General features: G+C 53.6%; 7 protein-coding genes across 7 annotated transcripts; 2 read left to right on the forward strand and 5 right to left on the reverse strand.

Annotated features, from left to right (window-relative positions):
* Positions 1 to 511: 511 nt before the first annotated feature.
* On the forward strand, positions 512 to 1,385 carry LRP88_05996 (uncharacterized protein; the record flags this gene model as incomplete). Its single annotated transcript, XM_083242538.1, has 2 exons — positions 512 to 896; positions 949 to 1,385. The coding sequence occupies 2 exons, from the start codon at positions 512 to 514 to the stop codon at positions 1,383 to 1,385; spliced, it is 822 nt and encodes a 273-aa protein (XP_083101474.1).
* A 1,178-nt stretch (positions 1,386 to 2,563) lies between these two features.
* Positions 2,564 to 3,422, forward strand: LRP88_05997 (translation initiation factor eIF 4e-like domain-containing protein; the record flags this gene model as incomplete). The annotated part of the gene is made up of 2 exons (XM_083242539.1): positions 2,564 to 3,038; positions 3,094 to 3,422. 2 exons carry the CDS (start codon positions 2,564 to 2,566, stop codon positions 3,420 to 3,422), a joined length of 804 nt encoding a protein of 267 aa, XP_083101475.1.
* Positions 3,423 to 4,061: 639 nt separating this feature from the next.
* On the reverse strand, positions 4,062 to 4,824 carry LRP88_05998 (uncharacterized protein; the record flags this gene model as incomplete). The annotated part of the gene is made up of 3 exons (XM_083242540.1): positions 4,062 to 4,434; positions 4,494 to 4,684; positions 4,744 to 4,824. The coding sequence occupies 3 exons, from the start codon at positions 4,822 to 4,824 to the stop codon at positions 4,062 to 4,064; spliced, it is 645 nt and encodes a 214-aa protein (XP_083101476.1).
* Positions 4,825 to 5,469: 645 nt separating this feature from the next.
* On the reverse strand, positions 5,470 to 6,872 carry LRP88_05999 (uncharacterized protein; the record flags this gene model as incomplete). Its single annotated transcript, XM_083242541.1, has 10 exons — positions 5,470 to 5,491; positions 5,548 to 5,630; positions 5,681 to 5,707; positions 5,759 to 5,893; positions 5,945 to 6,036; positions 6,086 to 6,296; positions 6,442 to 6,499; positions 6,557 to 6,644; positions 6,716 to 6,758; positions 6,810 to 6,872. 10 exons carry the CDS (start codon positions 6,870 to 6,872, stop codon positions 5,470 to 5,472), a joined length of 822 nt encoding a protein of 273 aa, XP_083101477.1.
* A 250-nt stretch (positions 6,873 to 7,122) lies between these two features.
* On the reverse strand, positions 7,123 to 8,129 carry LRP88_06000 (ribosomal biogenesis LAS1 family protein; the record flags this gene model as incomplete). The annotated part of the gene is made up of 2 exons (XM_083242542.1): positions 7,123 to 7,702; positions 7,753 to 8,129. The coding sequence occupies 2 exons, from the start codon at positions 8,127 to 8,129 to the stop codon at positions 7,123 to 7,125; spliced, it is 957 nt and encodes a 318-aa protein (XP_083101478.1).
* A 334-nt stretch (positions 8,130 to 8,463) lies between these two features.
* On the reverse strand, positions 8,464 to 10,090 carry LRP88_06001 (saccharopine dehydrogenase (NADP+, L-glutamate-forming); the record flags this gene model as incomplete). The annotated part of the gene is made up of 5 exons (XM_083242543.1): positions 8,464 to 9,422; positions 9,488 to 9,500; positions 9,560 to 9,837; positions 9,946 to 10,028; positions 10,080 to 10,090. The coding sequence occupies 5 exons, from the start codon at positions 10,088 to 10,090 to the stop codon at positions 8,464 to 8,466; spliced, it is 1,344 nt and encodes a 447-aa protein (XP_083101479.1).
* Positions 10,091 to 11,073: 983 nt separating this feature from the next.
* Positions 11,074 to 12,123, reverse strand: LRP88_06002 (uncharacterized protein; the record flags this gene model as incomplete). Its single annotated transcript, XM_083242544.1, has 1 exon — positions 11,074 to 12,123. The coding sequence occupies one exon, from the start codon at positions 12,121 to 12,123 to the stop codon at positions 11,074 to 11,076; it is 1,050 nt and encodes a 349-aa protein (XP_083101480.1).
* Between the last annotated feature and the right edge of the window lie 1,810 nt (positions 12,124 to 13,933).

Genomic DNA, 13,933 nt, shown 5'->3' on the forward strand with positions numbered 1-13,933 from the left:
CACATAATGAGAGCCTCGAACTGTGCCATCAATATTCTACCCATATAGCTCGCATTGTGGTGAGTCCATGATACATCATTGAGTTACTCCTCGACGACAAGCGCTCTATTCAACACATACTATCAATTGATACACCAGGCACTTTTCACGGGTGACAGCAAATGTACTTAATAGTGTTTTGAGTGAATCAGACAATGCATCTCCCCTCTGCCATCTTCCCCATGAGCCAAAACCTCCTCGCTTGACAACATCATCATAAGAGTTAGGTACGACTATTAGAACACGATGATGATTTACCAATGGAAACCATCCAAGTACCTATAAGGAAGGAATCTAGCTCCCATTTCCTTTCATCTCTTCCTCTTCCTCTCTCTCCTCCCCACCCATTCCTCCTCTTTCATCTTCTCTCTCTCATCTCCCCCAGCCCCGTACACCATTTCTCATTCTCCCTCACTACAACCCACTTGCACATCCGCTCATCTTCAGACCTGTCAAACGTACTGCCATCGTCATGCCCAAGGCACAGAAAACACCCTGGACCGGCTATTGGGAACCTACCACACAGAACCAAGTCATCATCTCACGGGCTGATCGAGCCACAAGCATCTACGATCGCGATGTCGCATTTCGTCAATCTCAGAGAGATGCCTTGATCATCGCCCCTCGGGATGGCTATCAGCAAAGAAGCCAGAAACGGGGAGCAGATTTCGACGATGACTCCGAGGGTGGGACCTTCCACACTCCGAAGGCGAGATGCATGCCGCTCGACAATGAGGACATATCGATCGAAAGTAGCGACATGGTGGCACAGGATTCAGGAGACGAAACTGAGCATCAACATGCGAACGCGACCCTTGCTTCACTGACAATTCCAAGCAATGGACAGTTTCTGGACAGTGAGTACTGCGAATTTACGGCGGTGGAATGCGTAGCTAATGCTGTTCGCAGTTCAGGAACGCCTAGCTACCATGGAGGGCAAGGTGCAGTCTCTCGACAAAACCACAGAGAAGCATGTGGGCGACATCGGCTACCTCCTCCCACGAATGACGGAGTTGACGAGTGTAGGCCAGGCGGTCAAGAAAAAGGTCGGTGTACTGGAGAATTCGATCGACACGACCAATGACAACATTTTGGGTCTGCTAGAGGGACTGCAGCATTGCTCAGGAGTCAACCGCGACATGCTATCACTCTTTCGGAGACTTATTGAGCTCGTGGGAAAGACAGGGAGAGACTTGAAAACGACCAGAAAGGCCTTGGACGAGACACGAGCAGCACAGGCCGAGGACCGGGCAACCATCTCCAGTCTCCAAAAGGAGCTTTCAGAGATGAAGGGTGAGGGGAGCACTGGGCCAGAGAGCATCAAGTCAGACAGCACCTGGACATGATGCAACATCTTTTGTGATGGACATCAAAGGCGACGGGCGAGTTTCGCTGGGAGCAGAACATTGATCTTGGGCCGCCCAGGCGAATGGACACCAGAACGATAGGTCATATCGTCGACATCTACCAAGACTGAGGATGCCATGCTGTTCGGGGAATACCGACACCGAGCTTCTTTTTGTAACTAGGACAGGCGCCTACCGGCGGTCAAAAGAAACTTTACCCTTTGCTACAGTAAATGTTGCTGGGCTATATCAAAACTCAAGTTTAAATTAACATCACGTCCAGTCCGAGACTTCAACCTCGTCGTTGATACATATTCTCCCTTGACAATATCACCGGCAGCCCAACAATTGCAAGGGGCGACACTAGCGATTATACAGTAACAGACCAGCTGACAGGGTTGATGTGATTGGACGGACCCCCCTGGCCTATATTCACACGACGGTGACGACTGCGTGCAGGAAATCAACCCACCCCGAGTTTCAGCGTCGACTGGGCAGACTTGGAACGATTCGCCTGTAATTTCTTTGTCTGAGAGGATCTAGACTTGAGCAGCTACAGCCAATGAATCACGCTATTGCCTCTCTGCTCCATCTTGACGTTTCCCATTCGTTGTCGCTTTGACCCCGCAAGTCATGTCTCGTGTCAAGTCAGGTCAGGCCGTGGATGGTTCGGCTCAGATGTTGTACATCCTCTTGTTTTTGTATCAACCATTGTTTTTAGCCCCCAAAGTTGTTGGTGCTGCTACTACTGCTACTACTGCCGGCACTTGGTTCAAACTGTGGATTTTGAAGCACCCTGTTGCTTCAGTTGCGAGCTCATCCCCACCAAAGCTATCCTTGTCGCAATCAGCTCAACCACGTCCAAGCCCAAGTCTCACTTGTGCTTACCTGCCATATCCTAGGCCTTAGAATCTCTTGTCTCTGTCTGCCCTTTCCCGACTTGGCAGTATCTGCGGCAAGCTGGTGCTTAGGCAGACAAGGGGGCGCTATTCCGCTTCTGTCCCAGGTCAACCTGACGTGCCCCTCCTTCACTCAGACAAGGTAGCGTAGCATCCATTCCCGACCTTGCCATCTACATCGCCTTAAACCTCAAACAAGGCCGCATTTCTTACACTCGTTTTTCCTTACCTTTCTCTCTCTCTCTCTCCCCCTTACCCTTCTCTCTACCTTCAGTCAAAATGTCTGCCCGTCTCCCCCTCTTCACCCGCGGCCTCGCCGGCCCCCAGGAGACCGAGAACGGCGGAGGCTCCCCCGCCGAGCAGCGAGACGACGCCAAGCGCAACTTTCTCAAGACGATGCGCGCCCTGCCCACGCAGCACTACTGGAACGTCTACTTTGACCGCCAGGCCAAGGACGGCCAGCCCTCGGCCGACGGCAAGGACCAGTACCACGCCAAGCTCGAGCAGCTCGGCACCCAAATCGAGTCGGTCCAGGACTTTTGGCGATACGCCAACAACACCCCCATCGAGAACATCAAGATGCGCGAGTCCCTGTACCTCTTCAAGTCTGGCTTCCGCCCTGTCTGGGAGGATCGCCGCAATATTCTCGGCGGTAGCTGGACCTTTCGTGTGCCCAAGAGCATTGGGCCTGATGTCTGGACCCGTGTTCAGCTGCTAGCCATCGGCGAGAAGCTCCAGAGCGTCCTTGACGAGGGTATGCCTATCCACCTACTCCAGATACAAACTAGCGCTAACCAAACCCACTACAGATGATCAGCTCTGCGGCGTCGGTCTCTCGGTCCGTTTCAACTCGCACCTCATCACCATCTGGCACCGCGATGCCTCCAAGCAGAACTCGGTCGAGGGCATCCTCGCCTGTGTCATGGAGGAGCTCCCCCCGGAGCTGCGCCCCAAGCCCGACGCATACTTCTACAAGAGGCACGCCGACCACCTCGGCTTCAACCCTCCCCCGGAGCTCAAGGCCGTTCTCGACTCCCGCCGCCGTGAGGAAGCTGCCCGACAAGCGGCCACCCAGGACGAGTCTGGTGATGCTGCGCCGGCCGAGCAGCCCGAGGTGACGGTTCAGTCGCCTCAATGAGTTACGAATATTACGGCCTTTGATATTCACTTCATTGTTTGTTTAATTTTCTTTGAGATATTCAGTTTGGGAACACATCGAGTGTGTCGGCTTCAGCCTTGACACACATCCCGTCGTCACGGGCGGGGGAGGAATTGCATTTGTCATGGCGTTTCAGAAGTAGGCGGGAAATCATATACTATTACGGCCAGGGAAATTCGTCTAGAAGGATTTAACATTCCCTGGTTACTATTCAAAATCGATCAAGGCGAGAGAACCAGAGCTCGTCATACACAAACCCCTTTCCCTTTGTTCCGTATGAGTGCACGCCATGATGGCTTCCAAGGGATAAAACAGGCTTGTCATGATATGAAGGGTTGTCCGCCCCTTTGTTCAATTTCCGCCATCTTTGCAGGGGTATCTGAGTTAACCACATGGATCTCGTCGTCAGGCCTCAAGGCTGGCTTACCTTGACACTAGACTCGACTCCACTGACCGTCCTGTCCAATTCTTGCGTCAAGCCATTGTATGGCCAATACCTCATCCCTGAACTTGCTCCCCCTTATACTATCGACTCCTCAAACGCCCGTATAGTAGTAATAGTTAGTTTCGTATCTTCGTAATTCGTATCGCGGAAAAGGCACGTGTCGAGACGTCATGTCACCTCCAGACTCCGGCGCTCTTCATGACCCCGTCAAACTCGTCGACGCCCACGCCCCTGGCAACGCCCACGCCGCCATTTGCCTCGAGAATCATATCCTTGAGCAACTCCTCGTCGACATCCTCCTTCAGGACCGCGGCTACACGGCGGAGGTGCGCCAGTGTGATCGGTCCGTCCTGCCCGTTTGTGAACAGCCGGAAAGCCTCCTCCACCTCGGCGCGGTGGGCGTCAGAGTTGTGCTCCCGGGTGTGGAATTTCAGCGCGCAGATGGCGAAGAAGGGTTCGAAGGTCGCGTAGCCGTCGGATTCGGGGTCGAGGATGGAGATGAACTCTTTGAGCTCTTCGGGAGACGAGGCCGGTACACCGAGTGCTCTACACCACAAACATTGTATTAGCAAGAGTTGGGCTTCACAATCCTTTTGGGGACTCACATCAGTGCAGACTTGACATCGTCAATGGGGAGAACTCCATGCTTCTCGCCGTCCATGGGCTCCGCAAAGAGGCTAAACGCCTCGCGGATCTCGCCCTCCTCCTGCGGGGTGACGTTGTGCTCCTTTGCGAGCTTGGACTGGCGGGCCTTGGGCGCGGCACCACCGCTGGCGGCTGCTTTGCGCTTCGGAGGCTGAGACCTTGTTAAACCTTTTCTCTTTTTCGTGTGTTGCGTGCTTTAGAGTATCGTACCATGTGCGATATTGCCGTAATTCGTCGGGGAAAGAATGTTGGCGGCTTGCGACGCAGTTCACGGTTGTTAGTGTTGGTCATCTTGGTGGTGACGGCGGGTGGTTGGCGCGAGAGACAGTGCAAAAGGACTGTGTGATGGAATTGTTGCTACTGTACGGGCCGCATTCACGACACTTCTTTATCAGTTTTTCTCGCCAGCTCCCAACCTTTCCTCCTCGACATTCTTCCACAATCCAAGACTCCAAGACTCCAACGCCTCGACGCCGGACAAAGGCCACCCGCGTCCCTTTATGGGAATCATTATCGCGACAGCCCTAAGGTTTGTAATAGTCCACAGTCGAGGCGCGAATCTACTCTTGCTACTTTCGATTCCAATCACCCATCTTGGACCTCGAAAAGGAATATCCTCCCGTCGCTTCTAAAAATGCTAGAGCTTGCCGCTTTGAATGTACTACAGCGAGCAAGTGTGGACAGTGAAGCAAGATGAAAACCCGCCACTTCGACTCTTCAAACGATGTGGTTCCAGTGGGTAGCAAGCGACGCCGTTGTTAGAGACGGATGCCTCGCGATCCCTGGAGACATGCCAAACATAGACTTCAACTTTTTTTTCCAATTTCAATCAACTATCACGAGCATCTCTGCTCAGTGTATTCACGCTCCATTCGCTTCATCATGCATGTGTTCTCCTGGTGCCTCAACTCCCAACCACCCAAACTCCATGACTGCCTACATCTTTGACTCGGGAGCCCTTGAATGGTCAATTGAGTCCGTCAAACTTGAAGATGCTAAGAGATACTTACTCACTTAAAGTTGTTCTTCATCTCTCGCAACTTTGTCATGACAGCCACGGGCTCAGTCTCGCCCGTCACCTTCTGGATTTCGGGATCCTGATGCGTCCAGTCAGCTTGGCTCAAAGTCAACCTACGTCTTGACAAACCTCGACTCTCATAAACACATTGTGCTCCTATAGCTCCTTGTTAGCCAGCCTGTTAGGTCTCGGAAGCAATATCCTAACCTTCTCATCTCCAATGGTAAACTTTCCGGTCGTCACCCTGTTGTTCTCGGCATACGAGTGGAGCTTCTGCACAGCATCTCGCTGCGATACAGAAGCCGCAAACTTGACGTTGGACTTTGTGTACTCGTGTCCAGGCTGCATCGATGTTAGAACTTTGCCAACTTAATCGTCTGCCTGACTTCTCACATAGACCAAGGTGTCGTCCGGCAGAGCGGCGAGGCGCTTGTTCAGGGCCTCGTGCATCTCCGCCGCAGAGCCTTCAAAGAATCGTCCACAGCCTAACCAGGTCAGTCTTATCCACACACGGGGAACGTGGAAACCTACCACCGATGAAAAGAGTATCCCCTGTGAAAACAGCCTTTTCGTTGCCGTCCTCCATGAAGAAACAAATGCTGTCCTGGGTATGGCAGGGCGTGTGAACACCCTTCACAGTGATGTCACCCAGCTTAAAGGTCTCGCCGTGGCCAGGTGTCTTGGTGACACCCTCACAGTCCTTGCCTCCGATAATGTCCAGCTTGGGAGTTCCAAGTTCGGCGAGCTTGACAAGATTAGTGAAATTTCATGAGTACAACTCGATATGGCACCTTACCAGCTTCTCGTTACCTCCCGCATGGTCCCAATGGCTGCGGGGTCAGTTTGCTGCACAAGGAGGGGTTGTCCGGCACTCACTGATGAGTGTTGACGATGGCCGTCAGGTTAATCTTGCCCGCCTGGATAGCATCCTTCAGAACCGGGGCAACTCTATCGAAATGGACCATTAGCGAGCCAATTCAGAAAGGCTTCATGAGTCCCACGTACTCCGGAGGGTTGGCAGGGTCGATAATCACAGCATCCTTGGATTTGTCATCGACCACCAAGTAGGCGTAATTGTTGTGGCTCCCCTCCCCTATGAGAGTCAGTATCTTCTATATCCTCGATGCCGCATAGTTCGGTAGCCAGATGAGGGGTTTCACATACACATGGGAATCGACTGGATATGCATGGCGCGGGATGCAGCAAGCTACGTCAACTCAGCGATCCAGCTCTGCAAAGTTGAGGGCAATTGACTTACCGCTGTGGAGATGATTCCAAATTTCTTGTTGAGAAACGGTCGTCTGGCCGCGAGTCTATACATAGGTGTGTAAATGCAGAGGAAAGAGTCAAGGTTGCAGTGTAAGAGGACGATGCCGAATGGGATGTGAGGCTTTGTAATCTTGGCCAGGGCTAGCGAGGCATCATGTCTCCAACATCATGACGTTGTCCCGATGGGGATGCGGCACGTGATATCGGCATTCAAGACATTGAGAAACACCGCATGGCAAGCTTTGGAGGGACTTGTCATGATATCAAGTTGGGGTATCAAATATTGAATTCCGAAAGCAAGTCTAGACAATGCCAATGGGCTTGGGCTTCCAAGGTCCCTCAAACTGTGACCATCCAAAATCTTGGTCAACCTCTGCCGCCTCTCCATCACCTGCGGCAGACTCATGAGCTTCGGTATCCTTCATGGGTATATCTGCAGCTCCAGTGTCCTGAGCGCCCTTCTGTCCATCCAAATCCTTCAATCGCTGGCTCAGTTCCGCGCACTTGAGAAACACCTGGTTCCCCGGTAGACTGCTCCTAACCTCGTCCACAGTCTTCACCACGCGCTCCCTCGGCCACCGCTCAAACTCGCCAATCATGATGCTCAACTTGGTTTCGTCTCCCTCGCGCAGATACCGCAGCACCATCTGTCGACATGGATCGCCCGTGTCGTCGCCGAGGTGCTTCCAGTAGTAGTTCCAGATCCACGCCAGTGCCTTCTTTGCCGCTGTGCGTAGCTTTGCCAACGAGGGCAACTGCTCGTGCGTTGACTGATGTCGGAGCTCGACAAAAGTGGCTGGTAAACCTATCGTCTTTGCGATCGAGTACATGCTCTGCTTGCGCTGCTTGTCCTGGTGGCCATCGAGAAGACCGGTAACGAACCTAGACTTCGCGTGAGCTCTGTTCAAAACATCACATGTGTAAAGACTCACCGACTAAAGGCCGCCGAGTATGCTGCTCGTATAGCATATGCTGATGAGGCTGCATTCTCCCCTGCAGCTGCTTCTCCATCACTCAACATGGCTGCCATCAAGAGGGCTGTCGACTCGACCATATGAGGACAATTTCCTCGTTGCATCCACATCGAGACCCGCGCAACCGCCTGATGCTGTTTCCTCCTTGCCTCTTTATCATCTGTATTTTGGCGAGGCCGAACGATTCCCGACTGCTCCTGATGACCAGCATCTTCTGGCTTTTGCTCTGGGTCCTGGGTGGTGGTGCTGATTCCATCGAATGAGGCGTAGAGCTGTTCGCGAACCAGCAAAAGTTCATAGCGGTCGCGCCACGGCGTGAAGACGTATTGAACCATGAGAATAACTGTGATAGTAGCTTTCTTCGAGAGAATTGTTTTCGTCTTAGGCTTTGGCGATTTACAGGATTTGATGGTGCTTGTTGCTGAGATGAGAAGTCCTAGATTTACGATTTGACAGGGTGAAATAATTTTCCAGCGCTTGACAGTGGGTTACAATATGAACATCACAGCTATCAGCAACCCAAATGTTTATTATCACACAACATATTATGCACATTTCAGTTCATGGGACGTCTAATTTGTGGTTCATTTTATTCATTCCACATTCTACCGGTGTCATATTCTCATTTCCGGAACCATTTTGCAGTACAAGTCCATATCATTTTCCCATTTAGGAGACAGTCTCCTCAACACAGAAGATGCCGTACTCCTCCTTGAGCTCCTTCAGGATAGGGTTGTTGATCTTGCCGTTCATGGGAGCCAAAATACCCTTCTCAGACAGGGTGCCGTTGAGGACCTGCTTGACAGCGACGGCACACGGCACACCCACGAGGCGAGCCATGGCGGAGTAGCCCTTGGGGTCACCGTACTCAACGAGAGTAGAGGTGCGGGTCTCGCGGGAGCCGTCCTTGTGCTCAATCTCGAACTTGTGCTGGAGCATGACGAGATCACGCTCGCCCTCCTCGAACTGCATCTTCTTCTCGAGGGTGGCGCAGAGGGTGTCGAGGGGGTTACCGCGGGGGGTGATCTTCTCGTCAGAGAAGAGACCGATCCAGCGGAGACCGCTCAGGATACGCTTCTGGTCCTCAGGGGAGTCAAAGGTGGCCTTGGAGACGATGGCCTCCTCAAGGTCGGCAGCGCTGGAGGACTTGGCACCGACAATGATCTTGGTGGCCTCGTTCCAGGCAATGGGCTGAGAGAGAGCCTCCTGAGCGGTATCGTCAAGGAAGCCAATCTGGACCAGGACTCGGATGAACTGAGGGAATCCCTGGTATCGGAGAGTACCTCGGATGATGGTCTCAGCCTCGGGGATGTTGTAGCGCTCCTTGTAGGGGGTAGAGTCTCGGTTAGGGTAGGCGACGAAGGCGAAGCCGGGGTAGATGAAGTAGGGCTTGGCGGTGCCCATCAGGTCCTTGGAGGCAACATCGGCGATCTTGCCGTCCTGGTAGTATCGGGCAGCGTTTCGCAGGGCGAGGAGGACACCGCGGGAGGACCAAGAGAACTTGTATCCGAGGGGGTTGCCAGAGACCTCGGGGGCTGGAAGACCACCGCAGTAGCTGAGGAAAGACAGAATCTTTCCACCCTCGGCGTGGACCTCCTCGATCGTCTTGACGGCGTACAGGTGGTCAACTATATGTGCTGATTAGCAGGCTGTTCCAAAGGAAAAGGGTCATCAGATCTTGATGACAACATACCACCAGGGTCAACCTAAAGAAACAGTCAGTGTCAATTCTCGTATACATTGATGGCCATGGGTCAAAACTTACGCCAATCTCATTCATGACGGTGATACCAGCAGCCTTGGCCTCCTCGTCAAGCTCCATCATGGCGGGAGAGACGTAGCTAGTGGTGACAACATTCTTCTTGTTGCGGATGGCAGACTTGATGACGAGGGCGTGGAAAGTGTAAGGGATCAAGCTGATGACAAGGTCGTGCTTGGCGACTTCGGCATCGAGGGCCTTCTCGTCGCTGACGTCGAGCGAGATCGGGGTCGCGAGGTTGACGCCCTCGGAGAGCTTCTTGGCGGTCTCGAGGGTTCGGCAGGCTGCAGAATGTCAACATCAAGATACCAGACATCCATTGAGCTTCCTGGTCGTCCAGAGCTCGAAAAAGCCCAAGTCAAGAGTGAAGCCTAAAATCGGACGTTACCCACCAACAGTGACGGGAATGCCGCTCTGGGTCAACACGTCCAGAGTAGGACGCGTGACAAAGCCCGCACCGAGCATAAGAACAGATCTTTAATCCATTATCAGTTTTGTAAGTTCATACACCAAAGATAATACTCACTGCTGTGCCATCTTGATATTTTTCGTCTACCGTGTTATGGTTTGTGATGACTCCAAGCTCAAGAATCTACCCCGCCAAAATTTTTAGCTACGTGCTTCAGAGTTTGTTGGCGGGGTCATTCAATGCCAATTCCGATAACGGCCACTGGCCAGCTGAGATGAGATGAGCTCAGCATGGCTCGAGTCGGCTTTAGGATGAGGCCTCACCAGCCACGTTGGGGCCCAGCCACGTTGGGGCCCAGCCACATGCAGCGCCACAGCGGCTAGCGCCTCTTCCCAATTTCAACTTTGCTCTCCAGCCTCCTTCCCGATTATGATGTAAGGAGCGGCGGGGCACAACGGGACGGCGCACATACCCACGCAGGGCTGGGAGAACGGGCGGGGCCGGGGTTGATCGATCGGCGCTGCGCGGCCAATAGGAGGATGTCACACGGCGTGTGCCACATGTCTAACAGGGATCAGAGAGGCTCTAGCTTCCCTGTACCTTTTTAGTGCCGCCGGCACTCTGTTCGAGACAACGGTCTCTTACTTTTTGCTTTTACAGTAACTGCATGCATCACCGCCGCTGATGGTCAAAGGTAAGCGTCAACACTGGAACCTTGGTGCAGGCCACAGAGGGATGCGGTTTTTTCTTAGGCTTTTCTCATTTTGGGACCATGTTTTTTTTTGTTTGTTGATTTCTTTATTTGTTTGTTTGTTTCGGCTACTTGCACGGCACGGCCGGCTGTGCCTTCCTAGTTCTCTGTGCTATCTCGCACGGGTATCCTCGCCTGATTCTATGAACCTCAAAAAATTCAGCGCTTGTTCCCATGCCCCTTTCCCCAAAAAAAGTACAACATTCGTTTGCGCCATGTCCGTTCCGAGATCCATAGTTTTCCGTCTACCATCCCCAAAGGCCGTTTCCCGGGCCTGTGATAACACCTTGTTTTATTGTACATTTCCCAGGTCGTAATTCATGCAAAAGTTGCAGTCAAGTTTGTTGGTTGCTCATGTCATCAGACTGAGCTCGTCTTAGAAGCGTCCGCTTCCTCGTCGTCGTCGTCCTCATCCTCCTCATCGGACTTGGGAGGCTCCCAAGTCTCCTCGAGCTTAAGGCCCTTGCCTCGGGGCTCGTTCCCTCTGAATGTTGATCCAAGCAGGGAAGAAACCGTGGATCGATAGTTGTTGAGCTGAGGATCTTCCTCATACTTGTCGGGGGCGTCGTAAAGGCCCATGCCAACAAGAATTTCACCCTCCTCCTCCAGAGGCTCCTCAAGCGCCTGGTAGGGGATGTCGTCAGACACAGCTGGTTGAGAGAGTTCGGCCTGGGGAAGAGTCTCGGGTGTAGGTGGGGTTGTAGCGTTAAAGCCATGCATGATGAAGCTGTTCCAGTCCCATCCATTGCCATAGGCCGTGTTGTCGTTGGGTGCAGAGGCTTCCGTAGAAACCTGACGTGTGTCCATGCCCGAGCAAGAGGCCGGTGACTGCTGAGCCATCGAGGTTCCCTGGTAAGGGTAGTATGGCAGGTTATCGGCAGTCTGGTATGGCAATGAGAGGTGTGAGAAAGCTAGGGGGGATGTGTCGCAGGAGGTTGATGCTAGCATGGGGGAAACATGGGGGTAGCCATATGTATCCTTCTGGTTGGCATACATGTTGCTCGAGGTGAGAGCATACATGGGCTGGGCTTGAGCCTGTGGTTGTTGGCCATAGGAACTGGGATGCCAGCTGACAGGGCGTGAAGATCGCTGGGTAGGTTGCTGTAGCTCCGTGTCATAGAACATCGAGAGCTGGTCCAGGACTTGCTGTCTTCGGCGTTGCGAGTTGCCATCGTTCATAAGGGTCTTCCGGCGAGCCATAACGCCAGACGAACGGGGGCTATTGCTAGCACTGGTGGGCTTGACTACCCTCATGGCACCTCCTGATCGCTGTCCGTTGGAGCCTCGAGAGAATCTTCGTGCAGCCTGAGAGCAAGCCATTTGCCGAGAGTGGTCGTCAACCATGGCATCGTAGGGATATGTGACAGGCAGAGAGCCTGCCGGTTGCATACCGAAGAGTGGGTGCATCATCTTCGGTGTTCAAGTAGTCGAGTGAGAGCTGGTAGGTGAATCGTAATGGTTGAGATGAGGTAGAGTTGAGAGCTGTGTGCTATGGTTGGTGATAGCTTTGTCGTGTGTATGATAGACTTGGAAGATCTGAAGAAGGGCTCGGCTTGGGTTATGTATCGTGGAGTGGAGGTACAGTTCCCAGGGGGCTCAAGGGAGTAACGAAACATGGGGCAATCGATGGCTTGAAAGGATAAATCGAGCCTAGCAGTCTACCAAGATCAACTCGCCATGGATCTGGGAGTGGGCCGGGGCACAAGGCAATAAAGAAGCATGGGCGGTTTGACACCAACACGATGGCCGCAAACCGTGGAATTACAACAAGCGTCGAATCAGCGCGAGGCGCGTCGGGGGTGGGTGCTAGGTTCCTCATCAGAATTGTCCTTCGCTCTGCTAGTCCGGGTGCTAGGATTGTCAGTCAGGCATGGCAGCTGCGGCGGGTGGCCTGCGTCATACGGGGCGCGCAGGGGGTGCCTCAACGGGCGGATTCCACAGTCGGAGGAGGGTGGGCGGGAAGTAGTGCCGGAGAGCGAGAATCAGGCCGGCGTTCTGGGGATAGGGACGTATGCAGCACGGAGGAGTCGAACAGTGGAGGGCTTGGACAAGAAGCCGTGTGAGGGTGGGTAGGTGTGTGATGTGTTGTGCTGGGGTGTCGGACCAGCAAGGCTTGCTCACTCGGTGGGGTCAAAGTCGACAAAGTCAGTACCACGCCAAATTTGGCGTACCGGCAAGGCGAGAAACGAGAAAACAGGGTGGTGATGGCACTGATGGGTTCTCCCGCTGCGACTGTGTCGCAGACCCATGAGCGAGCTCAAGCGGCTTAGCTGGCTTGCAGGTCCCTCCAGCAAGTGGGCACCATCGGGTCGTCTGGACTCTGGCAAACCACCCCTGCCGCTAGGGATGCAAGTTGCTTCAAGCCGTGGGCAACAGAAGGGATGGAGAAGATTTGGGCCCACGGGCTGGCGTAGTAATAAAAGACGACATAAGTGAACCCAGCCAGTCTCAGGCCGAGCTCCACGAGAGGCCAGCACCATAACCAGGGGTGTGGGCCACTTCAAGGGAGTGAATCAAGGGTTGAAGCTCGCGGCGCCACAATGCAGATGCGCCTCTGGGGCCTGGGCTGGGGGACCGCAGCTAGGAAGGTGCCCAAGCCCAGAGCATGGGACAGACATTTCCTTGTTGCTAAAAGTGCCACCGGGAAGGGGTTTTGAATCTTACTCAGGCGGGATGTGCATCACCGCTTGGAAGGATTGGCATGCTTTGGGCCTGGTACTATGACCACCCCCGCTGTGACACCTTGATGCTCCATTTCCCGACGCGATTGTGAGCAACCCGTGCAAGTTGGAGCAAGGTGTGTCAAGCCCGAGGCGTTGCCGTAGAAGAAACAATAATATCTGATCGGCAGGCGCTTCGAGATGGCAGATGTTTGCGACGGGTTTCTGGTCGTTCCTCGGGGAAAGCCACTACCACAGTAAGCGAGACACCAGCAAGACGAACTGCTCACATTTCGATGCTTCCCATCCGTTGTCTGTTGCTCCTGCATTGCTCATGTCTCTGGGGCGGCCACTGGCGGTACTCCGGAGAGACGGTCAGCATGGTTCGAGGGCAGCTGTGACAAGCAATGAAGTTTCTTTCCGGTGGGTTTAGATGGACGGTAGTTTGGCGCCGGGGCTTGGCCGTGATGGTCACGGTCGTGGAAGTTTCAATCAGACGAGACGAGGGGTGTCGTCAAGGGCAGTGATGGCGCAGGGCAACTCCAGCGAGGGGCAGCGTG

The sequence above is a fragment of the Fusarium phalaenopsidis genome (assembly GCF_050370095.1).
Source record: "Fusarium phalaenopsidis strain FUZ10S chromosome Unknown contig_32296, whole genome shotgun sequence".
Lineage (NCBI taxonomy): Eukaryota > Fungi > Ascomycota > Sordariomycetes > Hypocreales > Nectriaceae > Fusarium > Fusarium phalaenopsidis.